The sequence below is a fragment of the Marmota monax genome, unplaced genomic scaffold, assembly GCF_021218885.2.
Source record: "Marmota monax isolate L192 unplaced genomic scaffold, Marmota_monax_Labrador192_F-V1.1 WCK01_AAM20220418_F8-fsc00120, whole genome shotgun sequence".
In the NCBI taxonomy this organism is placed as follows: domain Eukaryota; kingdom Metazoa; phylum Chordata; class Mammalia; order Rodentia; family Sciuridae; genus Marmota; species Marmota monax.
In genome coordinates this window covers 4,554,223-4,582,003 of record NW_026694424.1, presented here as the reverse complement: position 1 = coordinate 4,582,003, position 27,781 = coordinate 4,554,223, and the positions used below count along the sequence as shown (strand labels likewise).

General features: G+C 43.9%; 1 protein-coding gene and 1 long non-coding RNA gene across 2 annotated transcripts in view; one reads left to right on the top strand and one right to left on the bottom strand.

Moving 5' to 3' along the window:
- The window catches only part of Ankh (ANKH inorganic pyrophosphate transport regulator), a 135,069-nt gene extending 134,012 nt beyond the window's left edge, over positions 1-1,057 (bottom strand). Inside the window, exon 1 of the mRNA XM_046468283.2 lies at positions 591-1,057. Within this exon, the coding sequence (XP_046324239.1) occupies positions 591-686 (96 nt within the window). The 5' untranslated portion in view covers positions 687-1,057. The remainder of the gene's footprint in view (positions 1-590) is intronic.
- LOC131423178 (uncharacterized) lies at positions 257-27,280 on the top strand. The gene is made up of 5 exons (XR_009224256.1): positions 257-452; positions 18,369-18,466; positions 22,491-22,552; positions 24,815-24,937; positions 25,517-27,280. It is a non-coding gene; the product is annotated as an uncharacterized LOC131423178 (long non-coding RNA).
- The last annotated feature ends 501 nt before the right edge of the window (positions 27,281-27,781 follow it).

Here is a 27,781-nt window from a genome sequence, read left to right as displayed (position 1 = left end):
CCCCAAAGTACAGAGAAGATAGTCAATGATCGACATAACAAGACTCGTTTGGGACACCCTTATCTAGGCTATAAAACAAAAATTTTTAAAAATCAGAAGTACCTGGAAAATCAACTTACACACGTTGTAAGACAAAATCTCCCTACCATCCTCGTCCCCACCAACCGTGGATAAGTAAAACCCCAGCACTTAAGCTACTAGAAAGTACATTTGAGTTATAGACCCGAGGTTTACATAATCGCAAATTACATAATACTCCTCCTGTGCACTAAAAAAACCCTTCTATAGGTGAAGTTCATACCCTCGGTCTTTGGTCTTTTACCATTTTCCAGAGAGAGCTGGAAAAGTCCCCTGAATAACTGGGAAGAATCGAGGGAATAGGGTGCTGGAAAAGTCATCCTTGTCAAGCTGCAAACCCAACAAATGTTCCAGGATAAAGGGTCTCGGAGCAGGTGATTCCCCTCTGGTCCATCCCCTGGCGCCTGGCATCTAAGGCCCAGGCAGAGCGAGCAGGCGCAGGGTGCCGGGCACAGGGTGCGGGGCGCGGGGCGGCGCTGCCAGGGCGGGCAAGGGGCGCGTCCGGGGCTTACCTGCTCCCCGAAGTCGATGGCTATGTTGGTGATGCCCAGGGGCACCAGGAACCGGATCAGGGGCCAGTAGTGCGTGAGCGCCGGGAATTTCACCATAGTCCCCACCGTGGGCTGACCCCACACACATCTGCCGCCGCGAGGGGACTCTGCAGGGAGGTGAGGGGCGAGCGGGGGCGCGGGCGGACGGAGGCCGCGTTCGGCGGGGCCTCGGGGCGGCGGCGGCGGCGGCTCCTCCTCGCGGCTGCGGCGCCCTCTCCAAGCGCGGCTGCTCTAGCAGGAGATCCGCAAGCTCAAGTCCATCCCTGCTGCCCTCCCACACAACAAAGATCTGCCGGGAAAAAAAAGAGGAGGGACGGCGGCGGCGGCGGCAGCAGAAGGTTCTGCTGACAGCGGCTCCATTATAAGCGCTCTGGGGCCCGGAAATAAATAAATAACCGCGCGCACGAGGCGCCGCCGCTGCCGCCGCCGCCGCCGCGCGGAGGAAATCATGGGCGGGCGCGGAGGCGCGGACACCGCCGGCGACCCGGGCGGGGCTGGGGGGCACTGGGGAGGGGGCCGGGCCGGGCGCGCCGGGGCCTCCTCCCCCGCCGCCTCCTGCGCTCGGCTCGGCCGCCGGGGGCGCTGCGCACGCACAGGCCTCCGCAGCCGCGTCCCGGGCGCGCGGGGTGGGACTCGCCGCGGTGCCTCTGCCGACCCAGGGGCGGCGTCGCAGCCGGCCGGGGAGCGGGGCTGGGGCGCGGCGCGGAGGCCCGAGAGACGCGGCACGCGCCAAGGGTGGCGGGGAAGGGCAGGGGCTCTGGGCCATCTCAAGGCCCCGGGCCGCCTTGGCTGGGCAGCCGGGCCCTCGTGTCCCCGCGTCATCCCGGGAGGGCCAAAACGTCGGCAAGACCTGGGAGCCCGGGCAGGCAACCAGAGCGCTAACGCGCGAGTTGGGATCTGGGCGCAGGGTCCGTGGGCCGCGGGACTGGGGAGGCCCCTGGCCCCGCTGGCCACGCAAGCCCCATCCCAGGGCAGCTGGCCTGGATGTGGGCGGGTAGGTGCGGGGAGCTGCTCCCGGCCGGCAGTGGAAGCTGCTTCGCGGAGCTGAGGGACCGGGAGAAATGGAGGTGCCGCGGGCCAGAGAGACCAAGGTCACCGAGAAGTGAATCCCTCTTTCAGGATTTCCAGGGGCGACCGTGATCCGCTTCCCCTTGGGGAAATACAGAGGGCAACAAGGACCCGTAGGCTCCCAAGGGCCGGGTGCCTACGGAGGAGCTCTGACTTGTCTTAGCAGTTTGCTAACATTGTGCAACTATTGTTTAAAAGAGCGAGCGAGCCACCTAGTAAAGGCTTTCTTTAAAGGGAAAGAAAATTCTGTTTTATAATTCTGTGTCCACAGTGATTTTCAGATAATTAGCTGCCGTGCTGAGAGGCTTACTTAAAACTCAACAGTATGCCAAAGGCAGCATCCATCCCACGCCCAGCAAACTACCACGGGAAGGCGCAACCTGGGGAATGAAAAGGGCCTCTTTGCTGCACTGGCTTCATGGGCATGTGACCTGTGCAGACAGACACCCAGGGCCTGGCACTTAGCGGGACTTGTCATTGGTGCAGCACTCTGCTCTTGTGCTCTTGAAGCTCTTTAATTTGAGCACAAGAGGCCTTGCGTTTTCATTTTGTCCTGGGCTGGGCAAGTTTTGTCGGCTGTCTTGCACTATTTTGTACCCTCTGACACATCATTTTTTAAGTTTATAAGCATAATGAATTAAAGTAGCTTATTATTGAAAATAATAAAATATTTTATACTCGGGAATGAACCTATTACCTCACATTTAGCTTTCTAAAGTTTATGTGAGTAGTGAGCTTGAGACCCCAGTGTTTGGATGCAGATATTTCACAACTGTATTAAAAATATGAAATATTGCCATATATTATGCCCTTTAAAAATACTCTTTAAATGCCACATAATCTGAACAAGAAAATCATGTAACCCCAAATTATATCACCTATAATTAAAATGAAGCTCTAGTAATTATTTATTGTGTTAAATGTGTCAAACAGCAACATTTAAAGGATTTTCCAGCAAAACAGAAAGTTCTTGTATAGGGTACTCTTAATGGGAGCAAGTTCCTGAAAGGTGTGTATTTAACTATGACTTTAAGTATACAAAGGGTTATTTAAAGGAATTCTCTGGGAAAGAATTCTTTTTGCAAAGCAAATAGAGCCTCCTGATTGAACCATTCTTTTACTCTAGGTTTTCATAGGCTCATTTCACCTAAACTGGTCTAATTACATGACCTTTGTCTGGAGTGTAGGATTGATGAGGTCCTAGATCGATCCTCATCAAGGCCAGTTTGCTTTCACTGGTCTCTGGACAGGGTCTGTCACTTCCCTACTGCTGCCAGTATAAAAGCACACTTTTTATCTTACTGCAGAACTGTGAGAAATTTCTAGTGAATCAAAGGCTGTTATCCAGAGCTACAGATGTAGCCCAGTAGTAGAGTGCTTGCCTATCTTGCAGAAGGCCCGGGGTTCCATTGCCAGTATCAGAACAATAAAAATGTCATCCTTGTTTGAGTATTTTAAAAGTATACTTTTAAATGAGTGATTGTGTCATCTTTAACTAAATCAAAGAGTACTTTGGAGATTTGTGAAAGTAAATGGGGCATCAAAGTCAAAATCAGATAACAGAATTTAAAGGGAATTTTGTCCCCCTTCCCTTTAAACTGTGTAGTTGTTTGTAAAGATAACTCTAAAATACAAATAATAGCAATGAGTGAAAAGTTTTCCAAATTACCCCAAAGCCAAGAAGAGATCCCAAAGTTATTTAAATTAGATTCAGAGGATGTTATCTTTTGGAAGATATAGCTTTGTCTTCTGTTTTTAAAACTCATATTTGATTGCTTTTAGCTAAATATTATTACAAAATTTATAGACTCTACATTCAACAATGTACATATGTACATAAAGGAAAAAATACTGGGAAAAAACTGAAAATATGCTCAACACCTTGAAGTAGTTATGATAGCTATGTGGAATGAATATGAGTAATTATTACTTTCTTTTTGTATTTTCCTGTGCTTAACATAATGACAATGAGTAAGTTAATAAAAAGAAGGCCTTTAAAAAATATATTTTTAGCCAGGGTTGGTGGTATATGCCTATAATCCCAGTGGTTGAGAAGGCTGAGGCAGGAGGATCATAAGTTCAAGCCTCAGCAATTTGGTGAGGCCCTAAGCAACTTAAAGAGATCTGTCTCAAAATAAAAGGGCTGGAGATGTGAAAAACTAGAGAGAGAGCGAGAGAGAGAGAGAGAGAGAGAGAGAAATTCTAAAACACTGAAAAAGCAAATTAGCATTGATTTTGGAGCATGGAAAAGTTACTTTTTGCCAAACAGCTTCATAAATGATCAGCAATATTTTATCATTTTTGTGCCTAAAATTATTGTTAAGTCAAAATTTTTAAGAAGATCATGCAAAAAGAATAAACATTACAAAGGTTTGATTTCCCCACCCCTACTCTGCACCCAATCCTGCACTTGCTCTTAAATGAATAAGTTCCAGTTACCCCCAAGGAACATCTATTATGAAGGACAGAATCCAGTATTATGCATCTGACTCTCCAGTTCTAGAACTCTGTAACTCAGATCTTGACGCTGTAACGGGGGCTCACCCAATGCTTTGACTATATCCCTGTGGCTTTGAAACTTACATGTTTTTTTTTTCTTTTTTCCCAGTCTTCTTCTCCCTGATCTTCTTTTCTCTAACCATTTCCCTTATCTCCTCTGATCTTTTCCCTAAACTTGTCCTCCCTGATTTTCTTTTCCCTGATCCTTTCCTTCCTGATCTCTCCTCCATGATCTCATTTTCTCTGAATCACTACTATAAAAGCCCCCTATTCCCCCTGATGGGAAGAATCACACTTTGGGACAGGAGTCCTCTGTGTTTCTCCTTTGCTGGCAAAGCAATAAGCCGTCTTTTTCCTTTTCCTCAAAACTATGTCCTCGTTATTGGATTGGCATCCTTGTGGACAAGGACCGAGCTTTCAGCAACAATAGGATGCTGAAATGACATCACATTAGGATTGAAGCGATGGGTGTGGTTTGGAAGCAGATGCCAATGCAGATCCGTATAAGCTTGATCTGATGGAATTATCTACATGGGGCACACATGATTACCTTATATTATGTATTTAGTATAACCCAAGTATTTAACAGTTTTGATAGAAGACTTAATCCTGGAGATTGGTGTCTGATTTTCAAATGAGCCATGAGCTCCCCACATAGAGGGGACCAGGTATAAATCCAGGCCTTACAGCTCTACATTTGGGCCTAGTGCACTGTGGATCCATGGCAAGGGGAAGTCTTCATTTCTTTTCTTTCTTTTTTTTTTTTTTTCAGTTGTAGATGGACACAACACCTTTATTTTCTTTGTTTATTTATATGTGGTGCTGAGGATTGTACACAGGGGCTCATGTGTGTGAGGCAAGTTTCTACCACTGAGCCACAACCCCAGTCCCAGGGAAATCTTCATTTCTAACCTATTTGTGTTCATAAAACATCATCCTATAGATGAAGTCATGATTTCTGCCCAGATTTTAGCTTCCAGAGAGAGAAAGAGAGCCAAAAGAGAAGTTGTTTCCCTTTTTCCAGTTGTAAATTTGACTTTTGCTATCTCTGTGTCATTTTAGCCCAGATCCTAGTTGTAATTTGCCTGGGTGAATGATCAAAGTCAGTTTCTGTACTCCCAGCACATGCCAACAGTTGGAGGCAGGAGGTGACTGGCATGGATAAATTATCCCCAAACTGAAATTTTTCTGTAGATAAGCTGGAAATAACTAAATTCTGCCAAGAGTTACAGTTCTTACTTTTATAGATCTCTCTCTCTTTTTCTCTGGTACTGGGAATTGAACACAGGATGTTTTTATCACATCCCAGTCTTTTTTTTTTTTTTTAACTTTTTATTTTAAGGCAGGGTCTCATTGAGTTGCTTAGAGTCTTGCTGAATTGCTGAGGCTGGCCTTAAATTTGTAATCCTCCTGCCTTATCCTGCCCTCTTGCTGGAATTAGTGGGGATGGGCAGGGGTCCTACCACGCCCAGCTTAGTAACTTCTTTAATATTTCAAAGAGATCACACGATGCTTCAAAAATTACTTTTAAAAAAATGGGGAAGGGCTGGGGTTATGGCTCAGTGGTAGAGCACTCGCCTAGCACATGCAAGGCCCTGGGTTCGATCCTCAGCACCACATAAAAATATATAAAGGTATTGTGTCCAACTACAACTAAAAAAAATATTAAAAAAATAGAAATGGGTAAGATTTCTCCATACTGATATGGAATGATCTGCGTACTATTTTGTCAAGCTAGAAAGCAAGGTGCCAAACCATAAAATGGCATCCTATTTGGGGAGGGGGGGCAAAAAGGGAGAGAAATATGAATGTAGGTGAGAAAAGCATGTATGTGTGTGAATTTGCTTATATTTTAGAAAAGACTCACTAGAGGATAAGCCCAACATTAATTAAACGTTTATCTACAAGGGAAGGAAAAGAACAGAGTGGAATACAAGTGGAAGAAAGACTTCTCTGAATGTACCTTCTTATCTGATTTTGGCTTTGGAAGCATTCACGTTTTACACGTTGAAATAACAAAATTAAATCCACAGAAAAATTGTGGATTGCAGATGAAAACATTATACTTTTTCCCCCCTTTTATTCCAAGGAAAGGATTTGACACAGCTTCAATCAAATCACAGCTATTTGCCTTATGAACTTTTATGAATTTTTATTTCTCTGTAATTGCTAGACAATAAAACATTTGGAGAGTTATGTTGCCCGGTCATTATGCAACCTGATGGCATTGTGTTTTAGTAAACCATTAACTCACTCCTACCACTAAAAAGTGACCTAAAATCAGAATTAAGTTTTGAGATGGATTCTGTCTGTGAAACAGAAATGACACCACTCCCACCAGCTGACTTGGGATTTTGAAAGTAAGATGCTTTATACAGGTGAGTACTTGATAATTCAGTGCTTTGTATTTGGCTCATTATGGTAAAACATAAAAGGTATTTTTATGATTAATTTTTATAATTCACCTTGGCTGTGCAAACCTTAGGTTTGGCAATTTTTCATGAACAGAATGGAACAGAGAGATGTAACCCAGATCAAAATATAACTGCTTTCCAGCTCAATTCATAATAGGTAAACTGTGGAACTAACCTAGATCTCCTTTAGAGATGAATGTATAAAGAAACTGTGGTACATATCCACATTGGAATATTACTGAGCATTAAAAGAGAATAAAATTATGGCATTTGCAGATAAATGGATGAAGGTGGGGAATATCATGCTAAGTGAAGGAAGCCAATTTCCCCAAACCAAAACCCAAATGTTCTCTCTGATTAAGTGGATGCTGATCCATAATGGGAGGGTGGGGCATGGGAAGAATGGAGGAACTTTGGGCAAAGGAGAGGTGGGGAGGGGGCATGGGATCAGGAAAGATGGTGGAATGAGATGGGCATCATTACTCTAGGTACATGTATGACTGCGCATATGGTGCAATACTACATCATGTACAACCAGAGAAATGAAAAGTTCTGCGGCAATTATGTACAATGAATCAAAATTCTGATGTCATATATACCTAATTAGAACAGATAAGTAAATTATAAAAATATATAACAACTTTCCATTCTCCTTTTCCTGCTCTTCAACTTCTGCTTGTTTTATTTAAATAACCAGACTAACATGAAATAGCTGTATTAAAAAATATTTAATAAAGCTTAAATTTTTTATTTTTGCTATACCCAAGGTCTGTTAATTTTTAAAAACTCTTTGAAATATTATGTCTTTCTCAGAGGTACCTTCAGCTTCACTTTGATCGTTTGTTTTTCATTTTATATTTTGGCAAAAAGCAATAGCTGCATAAGTTTCTGTTTCTAGTGTGTAAATCTGCTTTCACCCAAAATATTAATCTTCTGAGGTGGGGCCTATTTAAAATGTTCCTGCAGCTTCTTTCACCTCCTCCTACTTCTCACTCCCACCCCCAATACAATAATAGATATGAAGTAATACATTCATGCTCAGTTTTCCATATGTGTATATGTATGTGTGTGTGTGTATATATATATATATATATATATATATATATATATATGTGTGTGTGTGTGTGTGTCTGTGTGTGTGTGTGTATGTGTATATATACATTTTTTTTGTACTGGGTATTGAACTCTGGAGCACCAAACCACTGAGCCACATCCCCAGCCCTAATTTATATTTTATTTAGAGACAGGGTCTCACTGAGTTGTTTAGTGCCTCACTTTTCCTGAGGCTGGCTTTGAACTCATGATCCTCCTATCTCAGCTTCCTGAGCCACTAGGATTACAAGGCTTGTGCCACTGCACTCAGCTTCCGTAAGTGTTTATGTTTTTATCTTTAGTCTCTGGATGACAAATGTATTCTCTTTTCCACAGCACAGTTAACACTGACTAGGCCTCTTTAACATTTTGATAGTAAGTAGAGACCAGATTCTCCTGCTCCTCAGACTTTGGATCTCAGAAAAGAGGTAGACCAGCCACAGTTCTTTGGATTGTCACTGCGTTTTAATCGGAACTGTTTCTCCGTTTTTAGGGTGACTAATTCAGAGTAGGTATCGATTCATCGCACGAGCAAGAAGCATAGTATCACCACATGCCGCAGTCTGGCTGGGCACAAATGCCGCAGTCTGGCTGGGCACACAATCACGAGCCACCACACAGCTTGTAGGTTCAAACAGCAACTCTTTATTCCCGAACTCACACCAGCCGTCTACAATCACGTTCTGGGGAAATCCACGTTCTCTTCCCAAATCCACGTTCTCTGCCCAAATCCACCTCCACTGGGCTTCTGTCTCCAAAATATACTGTCTGAATCCCGTGAGAACTCAAGGGGAACTCAGGCAGCAGGATACGCCCTATTCCCAGCAGGAATAATCTTAAACCTTAAACCTGGAACCTAAACTGGGAACGCCCTAAACAAGATTATCTTAAAACCGGGAACACCCTAATCTGCCTTGGTCCTTGAGCAAGGTTAAGTACATTCAATGTCACTGCAACATGGGGTACGCTGGCAAGGAAATTGTCATACTTACTTGGCTAATGGCTCCCAGCAACCACATATTATCCCTAAATTCCTAAACCCCATTAAAGGATTTTTTTTCCATTAGAGCATATTTACACTTGGAACTGTTCCTGATTTCAAGATGATATTCCTCTACTAATTATAGAATTTTATTTGTGACTCAATAGATTGGTTTGATTACAATGACCAATGTTGTTTTTTTTCTTTTTTAAAAAATACTTATTTTTTAGTTATAAGTGGACACAATGTCTTTATTTTATATTTATGTAATCCTGAGGATCGAACCCAGTGTCTCATGCATGCTAGGCGAGTGCTCTACCTCTGAGCCACAATCCCAGCCCATGTTGTTTTTATTTCTCTGTAGATCAGTTAACTTTTCTAATTTATTCAGCAACCTCTTTGGAGTTCCCGCTGTGTGCCATGTGTTGTAAAAGATGCTGAGTGTATTATATCATTGAAAAAAATCAGATGTGATTCCCCCTAAAATGGGGAATGGGGCAGATGGGCTCTCTGAACACTCTCATTCAATACTGTAGTGGAGGTCCTAGCCAGCATAACCAGGCACGTAAAACAAACAAAAGGCAAATACATTGGAAAGAAAAACTAAGTTTCTATTCATAGATGACATGATAATTTACATGGAAAATCCCAAAGATTCTACAAGAAAGCTACCAGAATTAATGAGCACTTAGCAAGGACACAGGGTATAGTCTTGTAATCTCATTTAATCCTCAAAGTAATCCTATGAATCTACTACTATTTCTCTCTTTGGGTGTATTCGTGTATATTTGTGTAAGCAGAAACATTGGTAACAAGGTTAATTAGATTGTCTAAAGTCTCACAACAAAGAAGCAGCAAAGTTGATACTTCAATCCTGATGTTCATGACTTAAAAAATATTAATTGCCGTGCTAGAACTTCTTAAACTTTGTAAGCTTAATGTGCAGTCTCAGCCCTCACCTAGAGTTCGTGATTCAGACTCTAGGCCAGGGTAGGGGGTGGGGATAAGTTCTGGGAGAAGTGCATTTTCACAAGAACTCCAGGACATTCTGATGCAGGTCACACAAACAACCTCAACTGCATGGGCTATGTATTCTTTTTGCAGATAGACTATGTATTCTGTTTGCACACTCCAAGTCCCCAAGTGGAAGCCTAAAACCTTGGGTAGTACTAAGCCCTATGTGTACTATAATTTTTCCTACACATACATATACATACCAATAACAAAGTTTATCAGGAACAATAATAGATTAACAACAATGAATATTATTAAATATTTTAATAAAACAGAACAATTAAAACAATATACAATATATTGTATATTGCTCCATGAAAAGGACCTTGTGGAGAATTCTTCAGCTCACTGAATGAGATGTGTTAGCTTTCATCACTGTGACAAAATACTCAAGAAAATCAACTTATAAAGAGGAAAAGTTAATTTTGGCTTATGGTTTCAGTCACATGGCCCTGTTGCTTTTGGGCCCATGATGAGGCCGTCCATCATAGTAGAATCATGTGGCAGAGGAAGACTGCTCACCTCAGGGTGACTAGGAAGCAAAGAGAGACAGAAGGGTCTGGGGTCCCAATATCTCCTTCCATGGCATGTCCCCAGTGACCCATCTTCCTCCCACATGGCTTCACCTCTTAAAGGTGACCCAGCCTTCAACACATGGCCTTTGGGGAACTTTTAAAACCCAAACCATAACAAGAGGGTGTCACAGCATGAGCCAAAACATGGGTGGGTCAGAGAGAAAGGGGACCTGGGGAGTGAGTTCAGAGCTCACAAAGGTGCCCAGGGAATGCGAGGATGGAGCTGATGTTTAGCACACAGGTGGCCAGCAAAGGACCAGTGAGGATCAGGAGAGACTGGAATGGAAAGCTGTGTATTGCCATTTTACTGTTATTATTGACAAATCCTGGGCTGAGGGCTTTTTTTCCTGTGCCAGGATAAGTGCTCTGTATACCACATGCATTATTACATGCACTCCCTCCAACTCTCCGAGGGAGGGATTATTTGTTACCACCCCCAGTTGGCACATGATAAAATCGAGGAACAGAGAGTTTAGACTGAAACTACCACATAATTCCTCCTCGTCGTCGTCTTCTTCTCCTTCTTTCTCCTCCTCTTCCTCCTCTTCTGTCCTTTTTGGTACCTTTTGGGTACCTTTTTGTTACCAGTGAGCAACATCCCCAGCCCTTTGATGGTCTGTTTGTTTTTGTTTTGAGACAGGGTCTCACTAAATCGCTGAGGCTAGCCTTGAAATGGCTATCACCCAGCCTCAGCCTCCCGAGTTGCTGGGATTAGAGCTATGCACCATGGCATCTGGCAATCTTGCTTCTTGTCTGAAATCACTTTGTAAGGGGAACTAGACTCTGTGTTGCTTAGAAAGGAAGGATATACTTGAGAGATTCCAGAACATGTTCAGGCTGGAAATAGTTGGGAAATGACTGATAGAGTGATAAGGACTATGAAAGAGATTCAGAATCACAAAATAGCAAGATTTCAAGGAATTTCATATTATTTAGAAAATTTTTTATTTTGTGAAATGCTGGGGGTAACATCTGGGGCCTTGCACATTCTAGGCAAGAGCTAGACTGAACTATGCCCCCAGCCCAACTTCAGGGAATTTTAGAGAGGATTCAGTCTAATAGTGTAATCTGTGCTTTAGTTAAAAAGACACAGGAAAAGGCAAGGAGAAAGAGCAGCCATTGGGTGGTGTCTCAGAAATGAAGGAGAGATGGATGGCTGGGGTTAAACCCTGGGCCACAGGCATGGGGAAGAGACAGTGGGGAATCAGGGTTTCCCAGAACTGCAGGGGTCAAGGGCTCCATTAGAACAGTGATGAGCTGTTGACAGTACTCTGTTTCACCCAACCTTTCCAGGGTATTCTTCCTATAAATCATAGGCTAGAGATGTAGCCCAGGTAGAGCCCTGGCCTAACGAACATGTGCAAGGCCCTGGGTTCAATCCTTCGTCACACACACACACACACACACACACACACAAGAGTCACATTTATTTCTCATAAGTAACTCGGGGGAAAATCTTTGTTGATTTTTTTGATAGAATATAAGAGAAATCAGCTAATTTCAGCTTCTAATAAAGCCCAACTATCCCAGTTATACTTGGTTCAGCAGAATGATTCAAGGTCACATCCAGCCACCCTGTGCATCACTGAGATCCTGACATCAGGTTCATAGTCAATCTCAAATTTTTCCATAAAAGGAAATATTGACACTTTTCTCATATAAAGTGATACTCTCAGGTTCTGGGAATGATGTCATTATTTAACCTATTGCACCAGCTTCACTTAAAACATAAAGTAAAAAGGGTAGAATCAAGTTTAATATATTTTGTTTAACCAAATATTCCAAAACATTATTATAACATGTAATTAACATAAAAATAGTGGTAGGGATATTTTACATTCTATTTTTCCTACTTAATCCTCAAAATCCTGTGTGTACACATAGGCTCCCTGTTCTCTCTGCATCTTATGAGTTATTCTTAGGTTGGACAGAGCTGCACCCACCCTGCGGTCAGGTTCTAGTAGAGAGACTGAACACAGGATCTCTCTTTATAGAAGAAAGAGCAGCTAATGTATTTATTTTACCTCCGAACCTTCTTGCATTGTCTCACATTGTCTCACACGTGAACTTTTGGGGGACACTTCACATCTAGACCATGAGATGCCATCTTTAGCCACCTGCCCAGTGACTGACTGTGGATACTTTTTGCATTTCCATTTCCTGGTAATAAGGTAGTGGGATCCAATGACTTACCCTGCAGGCTATCCCCTACACACACACACACACACACACACACGACTTCCAGAGAAAGGGATGCACCTGGACTCAACTCCGCAGCTTGCCTTTTCCCTACTTCCCCTGAAAAGCTGGCACATGGCTTAGTGTCCCAGGTTTCTCAGCCCAAGATGTTTGTTCCTCTGCCTCCCTTCATCAATGGCTTGGCCCACTGATAGGGATTAACTGAGTGGTAACCGTAGGCAGGGAGCATGTGACTGGAGGAGGCAGGTCACTGGGGCATGCGTTGGAGGCTTATATTTTGTCCCTGGTGATAGGTGGTGCTTCCATCCACCCCCTCTTTACTTGCTTCCTGGTGCCAAGTCCTGAGCGGCTTTCCTCCATCACAATTTTCCACCATGATGATCTTCCTCACTTTGGGCCCAGAGCAATGGAGTTGGCCATATGTGAACTGAGACCTCTGAAACTGTGAGCTCCAAATAAACGTTTCCCCCTCCGTGTTGTTCTTTTCACGTTTTTTTTGGTCACAGCAGCAAAAAAGCCGACTGAAACCTGGTAGAAATGAGACGTTTGGTCTCCGATTCCAAAACCAGCTCTCTCAGCTACTAGACCCTTCTGCTCCTTTGACTGACTGTATATATCCATGCTGGGTTTGGGCCATATCCGAGGGTGGAAGGCAGCCCCAAACCAGACTGAGGTAGGATACCACACAGGCAGGGGCATGGAGTCAGGGGCAGGCCAGAAGCTGGGACAAGCCAGGGTGTGGTCCACATGGTCAAGGTAAAGATTGGAGTTTCAGGAAGAGCCTTCAGGTGTGGCCAGACCTGGGGTGGAGACAGTGGCTGGGCTGCTCCCAAGAAGACTTGTTTTGGATGGAGATGAACTGTGAAGTTGTTTGTTTTTCAGTGAAATGTCCAACCCCAAAATGTTCCAGTCATGCTTTAAAGGGCTCAGCCCCTCCAGAGTCTGGTTTCCCTGAGTCAGCGATTTCATCTCCTAAGAGCCCACTGCCAATTTGTCTCCCAAGAGTGTTTTGCCCTTAGGGTGGATGAGAGCTCTTCTGGCTCTGGACTGAGACCCAGTCCTTCTGGCTCTTTGGTTTAGTAACTTTCCAGGTCCCTCCCCGCACTGGGACCACAGATGGGCATTTGAACCTGATACTAGACCTGTCAGCTGCAGTCACCAGGGCTGTCTGCACGTAACAGGTATCCAGGAATGTGCTGACGACAGTCCTTATCTTGGGGTGGTTTGGCTGCCAACCAGCTCAGAGGGACTGATGGCTGAGGGCCATGTCTCAAAAGGAAAGAAAAGCATCTTGTCCCTGCTCCATTTCCTAAGGACTCTACCAAGCTCTTTTAAAGCAATGGTGTACAGAGGGTGTGCTTGCTTCTCTTGGATTCATTCATGCAGAGCAGGGAGCACAAAGCTCAAAAAAAAAAAAAAAATGCATGGATCAATAATGAGTTCGATTTGTATCTCAGTCACCAATGCACATACCCCTACAAGTTTATTTGGTTTGCTTCTTTCAGGGTTTGCCTAAGTTTATCCCATAAAATTCTATATATTTAAATTTATACAATCTCCAAAACAGCATAATGGTTATTAAAGGGAAGATTCAATGTGTTCTGAGCAAAAAAATACCATTTTGGGCTACTTTTCAGCATTAGTCTGGGAGGCAACATGGGAGGCAGAAATAATTAAGTTTTGGCTCATATATAAAAATCACAGAACACATTATTTATAGTGAGGCTGTCCAAAAACCACATTCAGGGCTGGGTGGGTGGTATACACCTGCAATCTCAACGACTTGGAAGGCTGAGGAAGGAAGGACTGCAAGTTTGAGGCCAGCCTCTGCAGCTCAGTGGGAACCTGTCTCAAAACAAAAAATGCAAAGGGCTGGGGATGTGGCTCAGTCCTACAGTGGCTCTGGGTTCAATGCTTAGTACTGTAAAACAAACAAAAACAAACAACCACAGAAGCCCACATTCAGAGTGTTTGATGGCACTACTTGAAGGCCATATAGTCCCACCATCCTCTTTCTGTGTCTATCTGGCAGAGTCAAGCCTGGTGACAAGAAAGGAGGGCTAGCCATAGTAGTCTCTTTCTTTCTTTCTTTCATTGATTGATTGATTGATTGATTGATTGATTGTAGTTGTAGATGGACAGCATGCCTTTATTTTATTTGTTTATTTTTATGTGGTGCTGAGGATCGAACCCAGGGCTTCGCACGTGCTAGGCGAGTGCTCTACTGCTGAGCCACCACCCCAGCCCCTCTTGCTTTCTTCTTACCATTCTCAGCCTCCTGATGAGGAAGACTGGGCATGAGAATGAGAGGGCTAAAAACACTTAGGGCCAGCAGAGAAGGCAAGACATACAAAGTTCCTGGATGCATAGTCACTGCTCATAAAAAGAAGAAGCCCAGCAGCAGGTGCCATTTATCAATCATATGCCAGACTTTACAGGCTTTACCTGACTCATTCATGCATGCCATTATTAACAGTGAACAACATATCAAACAGCATTCCAGGACCAAGGACACAGCAACTGCTTGCTCTCATGGAGCTTGAATTCTAGAGGGAAAAAAACAGGCAACAAACAAATACAAATGTAATACCAAGTAGGTGAGTTCTAAGAGGAAAAATCATCTGAGCAGGGGGTAGGCAGTCAGGAGCTTTGAGGGAGGTGGTTCTGTGGGTGGGTGGGTGTCTTGGCACCTTTCAAGCGGAGCGGACAGCCCGCCCCTGACTGTGGGAAGGCTTGGCCAGGGGAAAGTGGCAGGGGATGAGGTCCCTGGGGTGCTGGGGTCTGAGTGAAACGGGGAAGCCATTAGAGAGTGTTGATCAAGAACAGACACGGACCCAGATTTTAAGGAATCACGCTGCCTGCTTGCTGGAGAAGAGGCAGGGATTGGCGGTAGGTAGGAGGCCAGTTAGGAGACTACTGTAGTAGTCCAGGAGGGAGATGGCCGCAGCTTGAAGCCCTGAGCTAAAACTTCAGCAGAGGTGAGGAGTGGTGGGTTTTGCATATTCTCCCAAGTTGAGGTGAGAGTCACGTGGACTGACCTTGGGGCCAACAAAACAAAACACAATGTGGTAAGACGGATTTGAATGTGATGTGAGAGCAACAGAAGAGGCACAGATGACATCGACATTTGGGCTTGAGCCCAAGCTGAGGGTATCATTTCTTGTCATGCTCAGCATGGGAGGAGGAGCTGAGCCAACCTGGGGGTAGAAATCCAGAATTTGGAGCAGATGTGTCAATTTTGTGTGGTTTACTCCACAGCAGGTGGAGAGGTCACAGAGATAAAGATATCTGGGACTCAGAGAGAGGCTGGTTTGCAGTGCAGAAGTCTTCAGCCGGAGGTGAAAGGGGAGGCCACAGGCTAGGAAGGCCATCTAGCAGAGAGAGGGAGAAGATGTGGGGTCCAAGGGCCAAACCCTAAGTGCTCTCATCTCCACACATAGGATGGGCACAAATACCAAGGGACGTTCAAGGAGGTGGGGAAAACCAGGAGAGCTCGTTTTGATAGAAAATAAAGAAAGAGACCAAGAACACTAGTAAACTAAGATGAGAACTGAGATTGACCACAGGGTTTAGCAACATGGATTTCAAAACTTTATGCGGCGGACACTATTATTATCTTTGTTTTACAAATGAGGAAGCCAGGACTTGGAGATGCTTGAGTAACTTGCCTGGTTGGAAAACAGCATGGAGGTTCCTCCAAATTAAAAACAGAGCCACCATATGATCCAACGATCCCACTCTCGGTTATATATCCAAAACATATAAAATCAGTGGGATGAAGAGATATCTCTTCTACCATCTGCACTGCAACATTATTCACAATAGCCAAGCTATGGAATCAACCTAAGTGTCCATCAACCAAAGAGTGGCTAAAGAAAATGTCATATGCACACGCCATGGGATATTATTTGGTCTTTAAAAAAGGAAGAAGAGTATGCTATTTGCAACAATATGAGCAAAACTTGGAACTTATGTAAATAAAATGAGCCTGTCACAGGAAGACAAAATACCACATGATCTTACCTATATGAGGAGAATAAAAATGTCAAACTCATATAATTAGGAAGTAAAATGGTGGTTACCAGAGGCTGGAGGGTTGGAGGACTGAGGCAATATTAGTCAAAAGGTATAAAACCTGTTAGCCAGGAGGAATAAGTTCAAGAGATCTATGATACAGCATGGTGACTACAGTTAATAACAACATATTGTATATTTGAAAATTGCTGGGAGCAGATTTGAAGTGCTCTCACTAAAATAATAATAAGAAGAATGTGATATAATGCATGTTATCTAGCTTGATTTAACATGCCACAATGTATGCATATATTAAACCTCATGTTGTACACAGAAATATGCAATGTTAAATTATCAATTTTTAAGAAAAAAAAAAGGAAAACGCTGGGTGCAGTAATCCTAGCAACTTGGGAGGCTGAGGCAGCGGGAGGATCGCACGGTCAATCCAGCCTCAGCAATTTAGCAAGGCTCTAAGCAATTTAACAAGACCCTTTCTCTAAATTAAAAAGAGCTGGGGAAGTGGCTCAGTGGTTAAGTGTCCCTTGATTCAATTCCTGGTACAAAAAAGAGAGAGAGAGAGAGAGAGAGAGAGAGAGAGGGAGGGAGGGAGGGAGGAAGGAAGGAAGGAAGGAAGGAAGGAAGGAAGGAAGGAAGGAAGGAAGGAAGGAAGGAAAGAAAGAAAAAAACCTTGCCTAGACCACACTACTAAATGATGAAGACTAGAATCACACTTTGGCCATCTGACCCCTGAGTCCCTTGCTCTGTGACCAGGACTACCCAGTGACACACATTCCTCTTCCTACTTCTGGTTTGTGAGTCCTGGGACTTTGTAACAACTCCCAGGTAAACTGGGGCCATGCTCCAGTGAAGAAGCCTAGCTCAGCTCTGTTCGGAGGATGACAGATTATTGCAGAGTTTTCTGAGAATGATTCAAAACGAGGCCAGAGCGAGGATAATATAGAGCATTTAGGAAAAGCCTGCTTTACCACTTATCTTCCGTTTTAGCTCATGATTGCTTTAAAAATTTCTTATTAGCATGAGAGAAAAAGGCTCAAAATAAAATGTGTTTGTACCAAAAAAATGCAGCGGGGGCTTTGCAGGCTTTTCTGACAGATTGCAGGCTACAACACAGATTTGTGGGTGAAACCTAAGCTCTTTGTGTTGGTTTTGTTTCATTTTCTTTCTTTTATGCGTAGTGCACATTAAAAAAAAGTTAATTAGGATACTATAGGAATAGCATAAATAATCCTCATCCCTAAATAACGTTATCTATGCACTATAAAATATTTTGCATGAAAAGGCACATTCTATCTCCTCATCTTGAGACCAAAGTAGCTAACAAACTACCAAACTTTAAATATATATATGTATGTGTATATATATATATATATATATATATATATATATATATATATATTAGATAGATATAAATTTTTACTGTATATTCTCAATACTTTGAACATAGATTTCCAAATCTGGATTTCCCAATCCAAAAATGAATGGATTTAGAGTGAGTTTTATAGGCTCTTGGTGCCAATATAGATTTTTAGATAATAGTTAAAAAATGAACGATTGTTAATTTGGGTGTAAACGAGTTCCCCAGGGCTGCCGTAATAAATCACTACAATTGGGTGGCTTAAAGCAATAGGGATTTATTCTCTCAGTTTTGGAGGTCAGAGTCCAAAATCACAGTGTTAGCAGGGCCCACTTCCTCCCAGGACTTTCAGGGAGAATTAATTTTTCCCTGCCTCATCCAGTTTGCAGATATTCCCTGGTTTGGCTGCAGAAATCCAATCTCGGCCTCTGACTTCTTGAGTTTTCTTCCCTGTATCTCTGTTAAATCTCTCTCTCTCTCTCTCTCTCTCTCTCTCTCTCTGTCAAGGACACTGTGACAGAATTTAGGGCCCACCCTAAATCCAGGACCATCTCATCTGGAGATCATGAACTTAATCATCTGCAAACTTTCTTCTTCTAAATAAGGTCAGTTCGCAAGTTCCAGGACTTAGGATTTAGGCATATATTTGAGGGGCCACCATTCAACCTACTATACAATATTGTACTCCAAAATAACGGGAGCCGGGCATGGTGGCTCATGCCTGTGATCCTAGCTACTTCGGAGGCTGAGGCAGGAGAATCGCAAGTTGGAGGTGTGCCTGGGCAATTTAGTGAGCCTCTGTCTTAAAAATTGAAATAAAAAGAACTGGGATATAATTCAGTAGCAGAGTTCTTTATCATAAGCAAGGCCCTGGTACTGGGGGGGGGGGAAGTGAGGGGAAGGAATTAAAGTTTATCATGTAATCTTCTTCAAGATGTTTGCTCTTGCAAGCATTTGCACAACACCCATTCAAGGGAGTACAGGTTGAGCATCCCATATCCAGAATGCTTGAGGACAGAAGTGTTTCAGATTTGGGATTTTGGAATATTTGCATAGACTTTCCTGGTTGACCCTTCCTGATCCAAAAATTGGAAATGCTCCAAATTTGAAACTTGGGCGCTGGAAATTGAACCCTTGATCATGCTAAGCACGTGATCTATCACTGAACTACACTCAGCCCTACAAAATCTGAACTTTTTTGAGCATCATGTCATCATGTCAGAGATTCAAAAAGTTGTTTTGAACTTTCTTGATCTCTTTGTGATCCCTCCTTGCAGTTCTCTGAGCCCCATAGCAGAGCGGAATGTGGCCCCTGGGTAGAAACTGACTCTGCCAGTTACTGGTTGTGTGACTTTGGCAATTTTCCTTGGTCCAACCTCACTCAGCCTCTTGTGACATGTGAGTCATAATACTGACCTTGGATTGTCACAAGAAAGTCAAAGAGGTGCCAAATGTAAAACCCCTAGCACAATGCCTAGATAATTCTACCAACATTGAAGTCCTCCTTCATCCTGTGAAGAGCCAGGGTGCCTGGATTCCCTTCCTGATGCCATTCAGCCTTCTTTTTAAACCCTTGGAGTCCGTGTTATGGCAAGAGGCAGGATCCCCGGCTTGTTCCTCAAGTCCTACCTTTGTCAGACAGTCTGCTCAAGCCTCTGAATTTCAGGATGTTTCCAAGTTTTGTTTTATTTTATTATTTTTTGGTACCAGGAATCGAACTTGGGGGCGTGCTTAACCACTAAACCACATCCCCATCCCTTCATTTATTTTTGATTTTGAGAAAGGGTCTCACTGAGTTGCTTAGGACCTCACTAAGTTGCTGAGGCTGGGTTTGAACTTTCGTTCCTCCTGCCTCAGCCTCCCTAGGGATTACAGGATTGTGCCACCATGCCTGGCTTAGGATGTTTACAATTCACTTAGTCCTTGCCCCTGCTGCTCCCCCCACCTCCTTGTGGAGGATGGAACCTAGGGTCTTGCAGGTGCAAGGTGAGCACTCTGCCACTGAGCTAGACATGCAGCCCCAGTCTTGCCCTTTATTGCTTTTGCCTTTTGTCCAGAGACTGTTGCAGGTTTGTTCAGGAGGAGCCCCTGGTATTCATCAGTCTCAACCACTTGATTGAACCCCAAGAGGCATGAAGTAGGCTTATGAGGAATAAAAAGAGGAATCCCCTAGGGGCCTTGCTGATAAGAGCCAAAGTCTTAGTTAGCCAATGAGGCACCCCCAGAGCTGGCTTCTGATGGCTGTATATAAACAGGACTTAAAGGATGAAGAATTGGAAGTAGAGGAGAAGGCCTATCAGGGAGTCTAGAACCCGCGGACTGAATGGTGCTGGTAATGAGACTCGGGGTCTGAAGACAGGAGCAGCAGGCTCTGACATTGACTGCACTTGGGCCACATGGAGGCTGAGCCCTCCAAGGGGACCACCTTCTCAGCCCCACACAATCCCACTCGTAAGGGTGGAGCCCTCATGACCTTTATGTGATGGGCTTCTTGGCTCAATGCAGGAGTCCTGAACTTGAACCTGAGGACCGAAGTGATCCCAGCAAGCCATGTAATGTCTCTGAGCTTTGTTTTAGAAAAGTAAAAACAAAGACACAGAAATTATAGGTGGCCTGGAGATATAAATAAGGTCATGGTGGTGGGGGGGGTGAGTAGCATAGAGCCCTTCTCTGTGTGTCAGCCATGAACCTGTAACACACAGACAGCAATGAATACCATCAAGTTCAGGTTAGGTCAATCCAAGTCAGGATGAAGGGTTTTCACGCTCGTCACTTTGGGATGTTTTTTTTTTTTTAATTCTTCAAGAATTGGGCATTGGTGGTGCTTCTGAACCCCAGTGTGCTCTAGGGATCTTGTTAAAATGTAGACTTTCATCAATACCGTTGGCTGGGCTGAGTTCCAGGGTGACACCACACTGCTCATCAGAGGACCACCCTGAGCAGTGAGGGGCCAAGTACCCCTGGGACTCAGTCCTCTGATAGCTGGCTTTCCCAAACAGTTTTATGTTCAGGATTTCCTAAAAACCACCTACTGCAACTTCTCTTTTCTTTTGAACCGAAAGCTCACTTCTTCAAGTCAGAATTGCCAGGGAAGGATTTCCTGAAGCAACCAGAATAGAATGGCGGCTGGGAGGCCAGGGGAAATGACTGCTGTGATAAAAGCCATCCCTTCAATCAGTCAGCAGCTGACCCCGGCTCACAGGAGGGCGCTAGCCTGCCAGACGTGGGCATTTTAGGTGCAGCACATTCTCATTCCAGAGCCTTATTGGTTATTATTGTTTTGTTTTGATCTTGTGTCCCTTGAGAGTGTGCTCAGTCCTCAGCCCCCGAGAGACTTTTCCTTATTCTCTTTTCTTTATTCTCAACCCTCCAAAGCCCCCTTGGCTTCCACTACAGCATTCGTCTCTATCCTAACACTGGTTTGGCTGTCCCTGGCCGTCCTTTACAGGGGCCTCCTATAGACCATGACCTCTTCCAAGGAAAAGGTAGAAACTTTTGATCTTTTGTATTTTAGGGGTCTTAGTAACGATTGTAGTTACAAAATATAGTTCTAGTAACTGTTTCCAGACAGTTCTAGTGACAAATTACTGGTTTGTTGAAACAGAGACCTTTTGCTAATCCTCATTTACTTATTTATTTTTTAGGTACTGAGCATTGAACGCAGGCACAATTCACTACTGAGCCACATCCCCAGCCCTTTTTATTTTTTATTTTCAGACAGAGTCTTGCTCAGTTGCTTAGGGCTTTGCCAAGTTTCTGAGGCTGGCTTCGAACTTGTGATCCTCTGGGATTATAGGTGTGCACCATGGCACTGGGCTACTGATCCTCATTTCATGCTTAAAACAACCTAGTCTGTTTTTGCCGTCTCTCCGTTTTTGTAGCTGTGGCAAAAGCAGCCCAGAGAGGTCCAGTGATGGGCCTGAGATCCCCCAGTCCTCAGGTGGGGGATTTGGGCCTCCCGAGCAGGTGTGTTTATTTCTACTTTTGGAAACTTCCCAACCTCTTTGGGATGTCCAAATGAGTAAATGCACCCACAGTGAATTTTGTTCACCATTACCTGTAAAGTGGATGTGGCTGATTAGTTTTGGCCAAATGTGCTGATATCCTGAGTCATGGTTCCCAATTCCGGTCTGTGGGTCTGTGTCAGTTCAGGACCAAGTATTCATCAGTCCTTGGTGTGAGGAAACTAACAACATAAAATTAAATTTCTTCAATTCAAGAACTACCTTAACATGGCATAATGTCCATTCTCTGTTTCATAGTAAACCACCTTGCTTTCATGAAATAATGTTGATAGTAATCGGCCCTGGTGGTTGTTTGAGGCTTCCTTTTCTTTTCTCTTCCCCTCCCTCCCTCCCTCCCTCCCTCCCTCCCTCCCTTCCTTTCGTTACTGGAGATGAGCTACTTTATTAATGAGCTACATCCCCAGCCAGCCCCTTTAATTTTTTATTTTCAATAAGGATCTCACTAAATTGCCCGGGCTGGCCTCTGACTTGTGATCCTCCTGCCTTAGCCTCCGGAGTCACTGGGATTACAAGTTTGTGCCACCATGCCCAGCATTTCAAGCATTCTTACTTGGCAAACCAGACTGACCATACTGACTTGGAATCCTATTGTTCTTTTTTTAAGACTCTATGAAATCCCAGTGTCTGGGCATGACTACACTGGAGAAAGCAGAAAGCCATAAACAGGTGAGTGTCTGTTTGAGAGTAAATGGGCAGGCACCTTTAGTGGGTGATTTTGAGAGTGCAGTAAAAATTCCTGCTCATAAATAGCCCTCTTCCCACCATACCCAGTTTATTCTGAGCAGCCCTTGTTTTATAAAGCCAAATCCACTAAAGGAACCCCCGCTTTGGTTTGAGCAAAATGGCTGAGAACTTTTTCTTTTAAGTGGGCCCCTTGTGAGTGTAGGCTGGATGGGAAAAGGACCCCGGGTGTCCCGCTCCTTTCTTCCACCAGCAGTGTCTTAGTCTGTCTGGGTTACTATAATAAAACGACTTAGACCAGGTTAATTATTGCTCACAGCTCTGGAGGCTGGAAAGTCCACAGTCACGGTGCTTATAGATTCAGTCTCTGAGGAGAGCTCATTCTGTTCTCTAAAACAGTGCTTTCTTGCCCTGTCCTCACATTGTGGAAGGGACAAACTAGCTCTCTGGGGTCTCTGTTTTGAGGACACAATCCCATTTATAAGGGTGGCACCCTCATGACCCAATCACCCGCCCCCCCCCCCCGCAAAGGCTGAACCTCCAAATGTCATCATTTTGGGTTTCTAACATAAAAAATTGGATATTCAGACCGTAGCCCAAAGACTACTTACCTTTCTTGGAAGCAATAGAAAATTCCTGCTTAAAGAGTCTCATTTATAGAAGTTTTGAGCAAGGCAGCAATAATTTCTGGATAGAGTGATGGGTAAGAGGTGAGGAGAGGGAGGAGAATAGAGTACTGCGTAGGCAGGCCAGGGTCTGTAGCTGAGGGAACAGGGCTTGCAAGAGTTTCATCAATAATGGGGACACCCAGAGTGAAGTTGAACAGACAGAGGATACAAATACGGGGAAGGCAAATTTCACCTGTTGATCTACCTTGAAGCAAAAACCCAATCCAAAATAGACACAAAAACCACACACACACACACCACCACTACCACCACCACCACCACCACCACCACCACCACCAAACTCTCATGAGGTCATCACAAATGGGCCAGTTTCTACGTAGAAGTAGCAGATGAGCTGTTGGAATTCCTATAGTTTCTCTAACTCAGAAAGAGTAGTGTCACAGGGCTGCCTCTCTCGCTATCATCAGGTGATTGGAATGACAAATGTGACAGCTATAGGTCATATCAAGTGTTCCCCTGCCCACACTTCACATCACCCAGCCCGACAGAGCAAAATTAATCTGGTGCCACAGCTACAAAAAGAATATCATCATGTAAGTGGTAGCTCAGAAGATACACTAACCAGTGATGCACTAACCATGACCCAGGGAGCCTCCATGTGGGCGGGGCTGACCTCATCTTTATTGTCCCCCAGGTGAGTCATGAATCATTGTACCCTGTAAACTTTTGACACATTTTATAGCCAAAAGCATTTGCTGCCATGATAGCAAAATTGCCCCTCATTGCTAAGTAGCTCAGAAGTTAAAAGCCACCTTTATGCAGTAATGATCTTTAGAGCCGCATTGGAAAGATCGTATGTGATTAAAGTCTCTGGGACTATGATGCAATGTAATGCTGTAATGGGTTTATTGTTTCTGTTGTATACTGGCTTTTTTTTTTTTCCTGAACCAGTTACTGTGGAAATTAGTGACGGTCAAGTGTCAAATCTGGTAATGTTCACATCTATCTGTTTTTGATTAATGATAGTTGGCAAAAGAGATAATAGTCCAGGAATATCATTTCACTGTGTGACAGACGTGATCCAAGGATAGACACCAAATTTATATTGTGTTCTTGACTTGTAGGGGAGGGGGGGATTGAAGCATTTGTAGATTTTGAATACAAGCAGGTCTCTTGAGTTCAAAACACCAAGAAGATGCCCTCAGGATCTGCCTCCTTGGCGTGCACTTGAAGTCTGGCAATATGATAACAAGTCAGAAGGAACTCCTATTCTTTGTGGGTTCACAATCAAGAAGGGGTATGAGAGTCTTTTGTGCATAACTCTAGGAAAAGGTAAAAAATGATGGAATGCTGCAGAGATACAGAGGAAGCCAGAAGAGAGGTTTCTATCGGCTGGGAAGGATAGGACAGCTTTGCAACATGTAGGGTTTGCATTGAACTTTCAGGGATGGGGTCCAGAAATACTATCTAAAAGCATTTCTTAGGCATTAAGTAGGGCAGATGGAGACGTAGTGCATTTCTTTCAGATGAAACGATGTGTGTATGAAAGCACAGGGTTTTTTCTGTGGGATCCTCTGGGGCAGATGAAACATGGGGTTTCCTGTGATGTCTATTGCAGTGTTTTGTTGGAAGACAGGATGGACTTAGACTCTGAGCAGCTTTGAAAATCAGACCCAAGAGTTTGATTTTTATTCTTCACGTTATTGCTGCAGACGGACACTTTTGTTTGCCTATCCAACAGGTACTATGCCCTTTTTTCTTTGCTAACAGGGCCATAATGATCATAAACTTCACATTGTATAGTCTGGGAGGCTTTATAAAGTGTTTTTGCAGGTGTTTGGCTAGAAAAATGGGGCAGCAGGCTGATTAGTCCTTTATATAACCCCGGAGACAGAATGGAAAGATTTTTAGACATCTAAAAATCAAAAGGAAGGCTGTGAAGACTGGTAGAAGTAGGACACACCTGAAACCCTCCAGAATAAAAAGCATGCTCAGAAGCCACTGCACAAAGTCCCAGAAAGACAGCTGCATCCTGATTGTGATCAATGATACCAACACATTTATTTCAATTTGCATTGTTCTAATGGACAGCTTAACTCCACCACGGAACTAAAAGGGTGGGTGCATGGTTTCTGTTCCCTTCATTGAGGAAATAAGAGGAAGGTTCTTCCTTGAGCCTTCCAAGGAAGCAAAGTCCGGCTGCCACCTTTTTTTTTTTTTTTTTCTCCCTCTGTGAAAATAGCAAGTTTATTGGCTTAAAAATGAGTGCATTCTTGTATTTTCAAATGATTTGCATACTTCATTTTATTCACCCACACAGCAGAATCATTGGAAATGAGAAGACAGAAGAATGTATGGCGTTTATACAGTCTACACTGCTGCACAGTCAGTGTAGACCAGCCTGGGACTCTGACGGCCCTGGATAGGCAGATGAGCTGTTCGCTTGGAAGGCTTTAAATTCTAGTATCACTCCAACTCCTGGGGGACACTGGGCTTCTTGGTCATCTGCATCCTTAGGACAGGACAGGACTTCAATGAGAGAGCCTAAAATGTCTCAAATAATTGTAAGCATTTCATGGTGATTCTCCATAAAGAAGGCTCAGAGGCAGGAAAGTCACGTGCTCCTAGATCTCTTTTTATACACCATTATGGTTTAAATACTTAAAATTTATTTTAGACAGGGTCTTGCATAGCTCCCTGGGGATTTTTTTTTTTTTTTTTAACAGCTAGGAGCTGGCACGGTGGTGCATGTCCATAATCCCAGCAACTAGGGAGGCTGAGGCAGGAGTGTGGCAAATTCAAGGCCAGCTTCGGCAACTTAATGAGGCCCTGTCTCAAAATAAAAATTTAAAAGGGCTGGGAATGTGGCTCAGTGATTAAGCATTCCTGGGTTCAATCCCCAGTACAGAAAGAAAGAAAGAAAGACAGGAAGGTATCTGGTCAAATGAGTGTTTGTGGAACGCCTGGCCTGCTAGAAAGTTCCAGTTGGTCCAGTCCTATTGCCACTGCATTGTACAACATGGGCCCCTATTTGGGACGTCTTTAGAACCTGTGAGAAATACTCTAGAAGCCCCTCCTGGATGGCAAGCAACACTTTTTGAAACAGGCTAAAGTTGGATAATCAAGTGAAGAGTTCCTCCTTGGGCACCAGCTGAGGGGTGGCATTAGCAAGGAGACTGAGCTCTAAGGCTAGGGGCCAACCTGGAGAAATGGCAGCACCTCGCACCCCCTCCAGTTCTGAAGAGCAAGCTCCCACTGAAGTCGAAGGCGAAGTGCATTTGTGGGCGAAGAATTAGAAGGCTCTCTCGGGTGGAAAATATTTTACATGCTCTTGCTGCAGCCAAGTGCCTCAAGGAAAAAAGTTTAAAAGAAAGGAGTTTCCACAGTCTCCTGCCTCAGGGTGTTTTTGAGGACAAACACATAAAAAGACAATAGGTACTTACTAAATTCTGCTTTCCTTCTTCCTCTTCCCTTCTCATGAAATGGGAATGGAGTCTAACATTTCAGGTGCCACACCCCAAAACGCCTCTTCTGGTTTTCTTCCGAGGTCCCACAATGAAACCAGGACACAGGCAATACAGCTGCAAGAAGACAGGCCCACAACGTATTTCTGGAGGAGGAGGCCTTAGAGTTCTGGTGAAATCCCATGTTCCAAGTCAAATATCACAGCATCTTGATTTTGGCCTTGCAGCACCCAGATCCCTGAAGAATAAATTCCTGTTGTCACTGAGTTTGTGGTAATTTGTTAAGGCAGCCCTAGGAAACTAGGACAGGGACCAAACACTGCAATTAAAAGATGGGGATTATTGTGCTGGAGGAGAAGCAACTGCAGGCTGTTTATATGACCTATACTTTATTCTTTTTTTTGAGAGAGAGAGAGAGAGAGAATTTTCAATATTTATTTATTTTTTTAATTTTCAGCGGACACAACATCTTTGTTTTTGTATGTGGTGCTGAGGATGGAACTCGGGCTGCACGCATGCCAGGCGAGCGCGCTACCGCTTGAGCCACATCCCCAGCCCTACTTTATTCTTTTTATGTTTTAAAAGAATGTTGAATGTAAAATAAAATGGAGAATAAAAAAGTGCGGAATAGTAGAATATGGAGAATGGATTCTCTGCCATTGCAACTTATTTTTAAAAAGTACGTGTTTCCTTTCTCTTCCCCTCTCCCTGCTCCTCCCTAATCTCTCCCTCTCCCTATCTCAGGCAGAGTTACCTGTCCTTGAGTACACACCCATCATGCAAATTTTGGGTATGGTACCAGAAGATCTCAGAAATGAGTATCTCCCAAAATAACAAGTGAATCACAACTCCAACAGAGAATGTAGGCTTTGAATTGTCTCTTAAAAAGCCCCCTGTTCCCCCTGATGGGCTGGGACAGGGAGTCCCCTGTGTTTCTCCTTTGCTGGCAAAGCAATAAACCCACTTTTTACTTTTTCTCAAAACCATGTCCTCCTTATTGGATTGGCATCAAGGACAAGGACCGAGATTTCAGCAACAAAACCTACAGAGGCTGCTGTGGCTGTTAGTGTCAGATCAAGCTGACTTCAGGTACGGCCTGTCAAGAAAAAGAGACGTTTCTT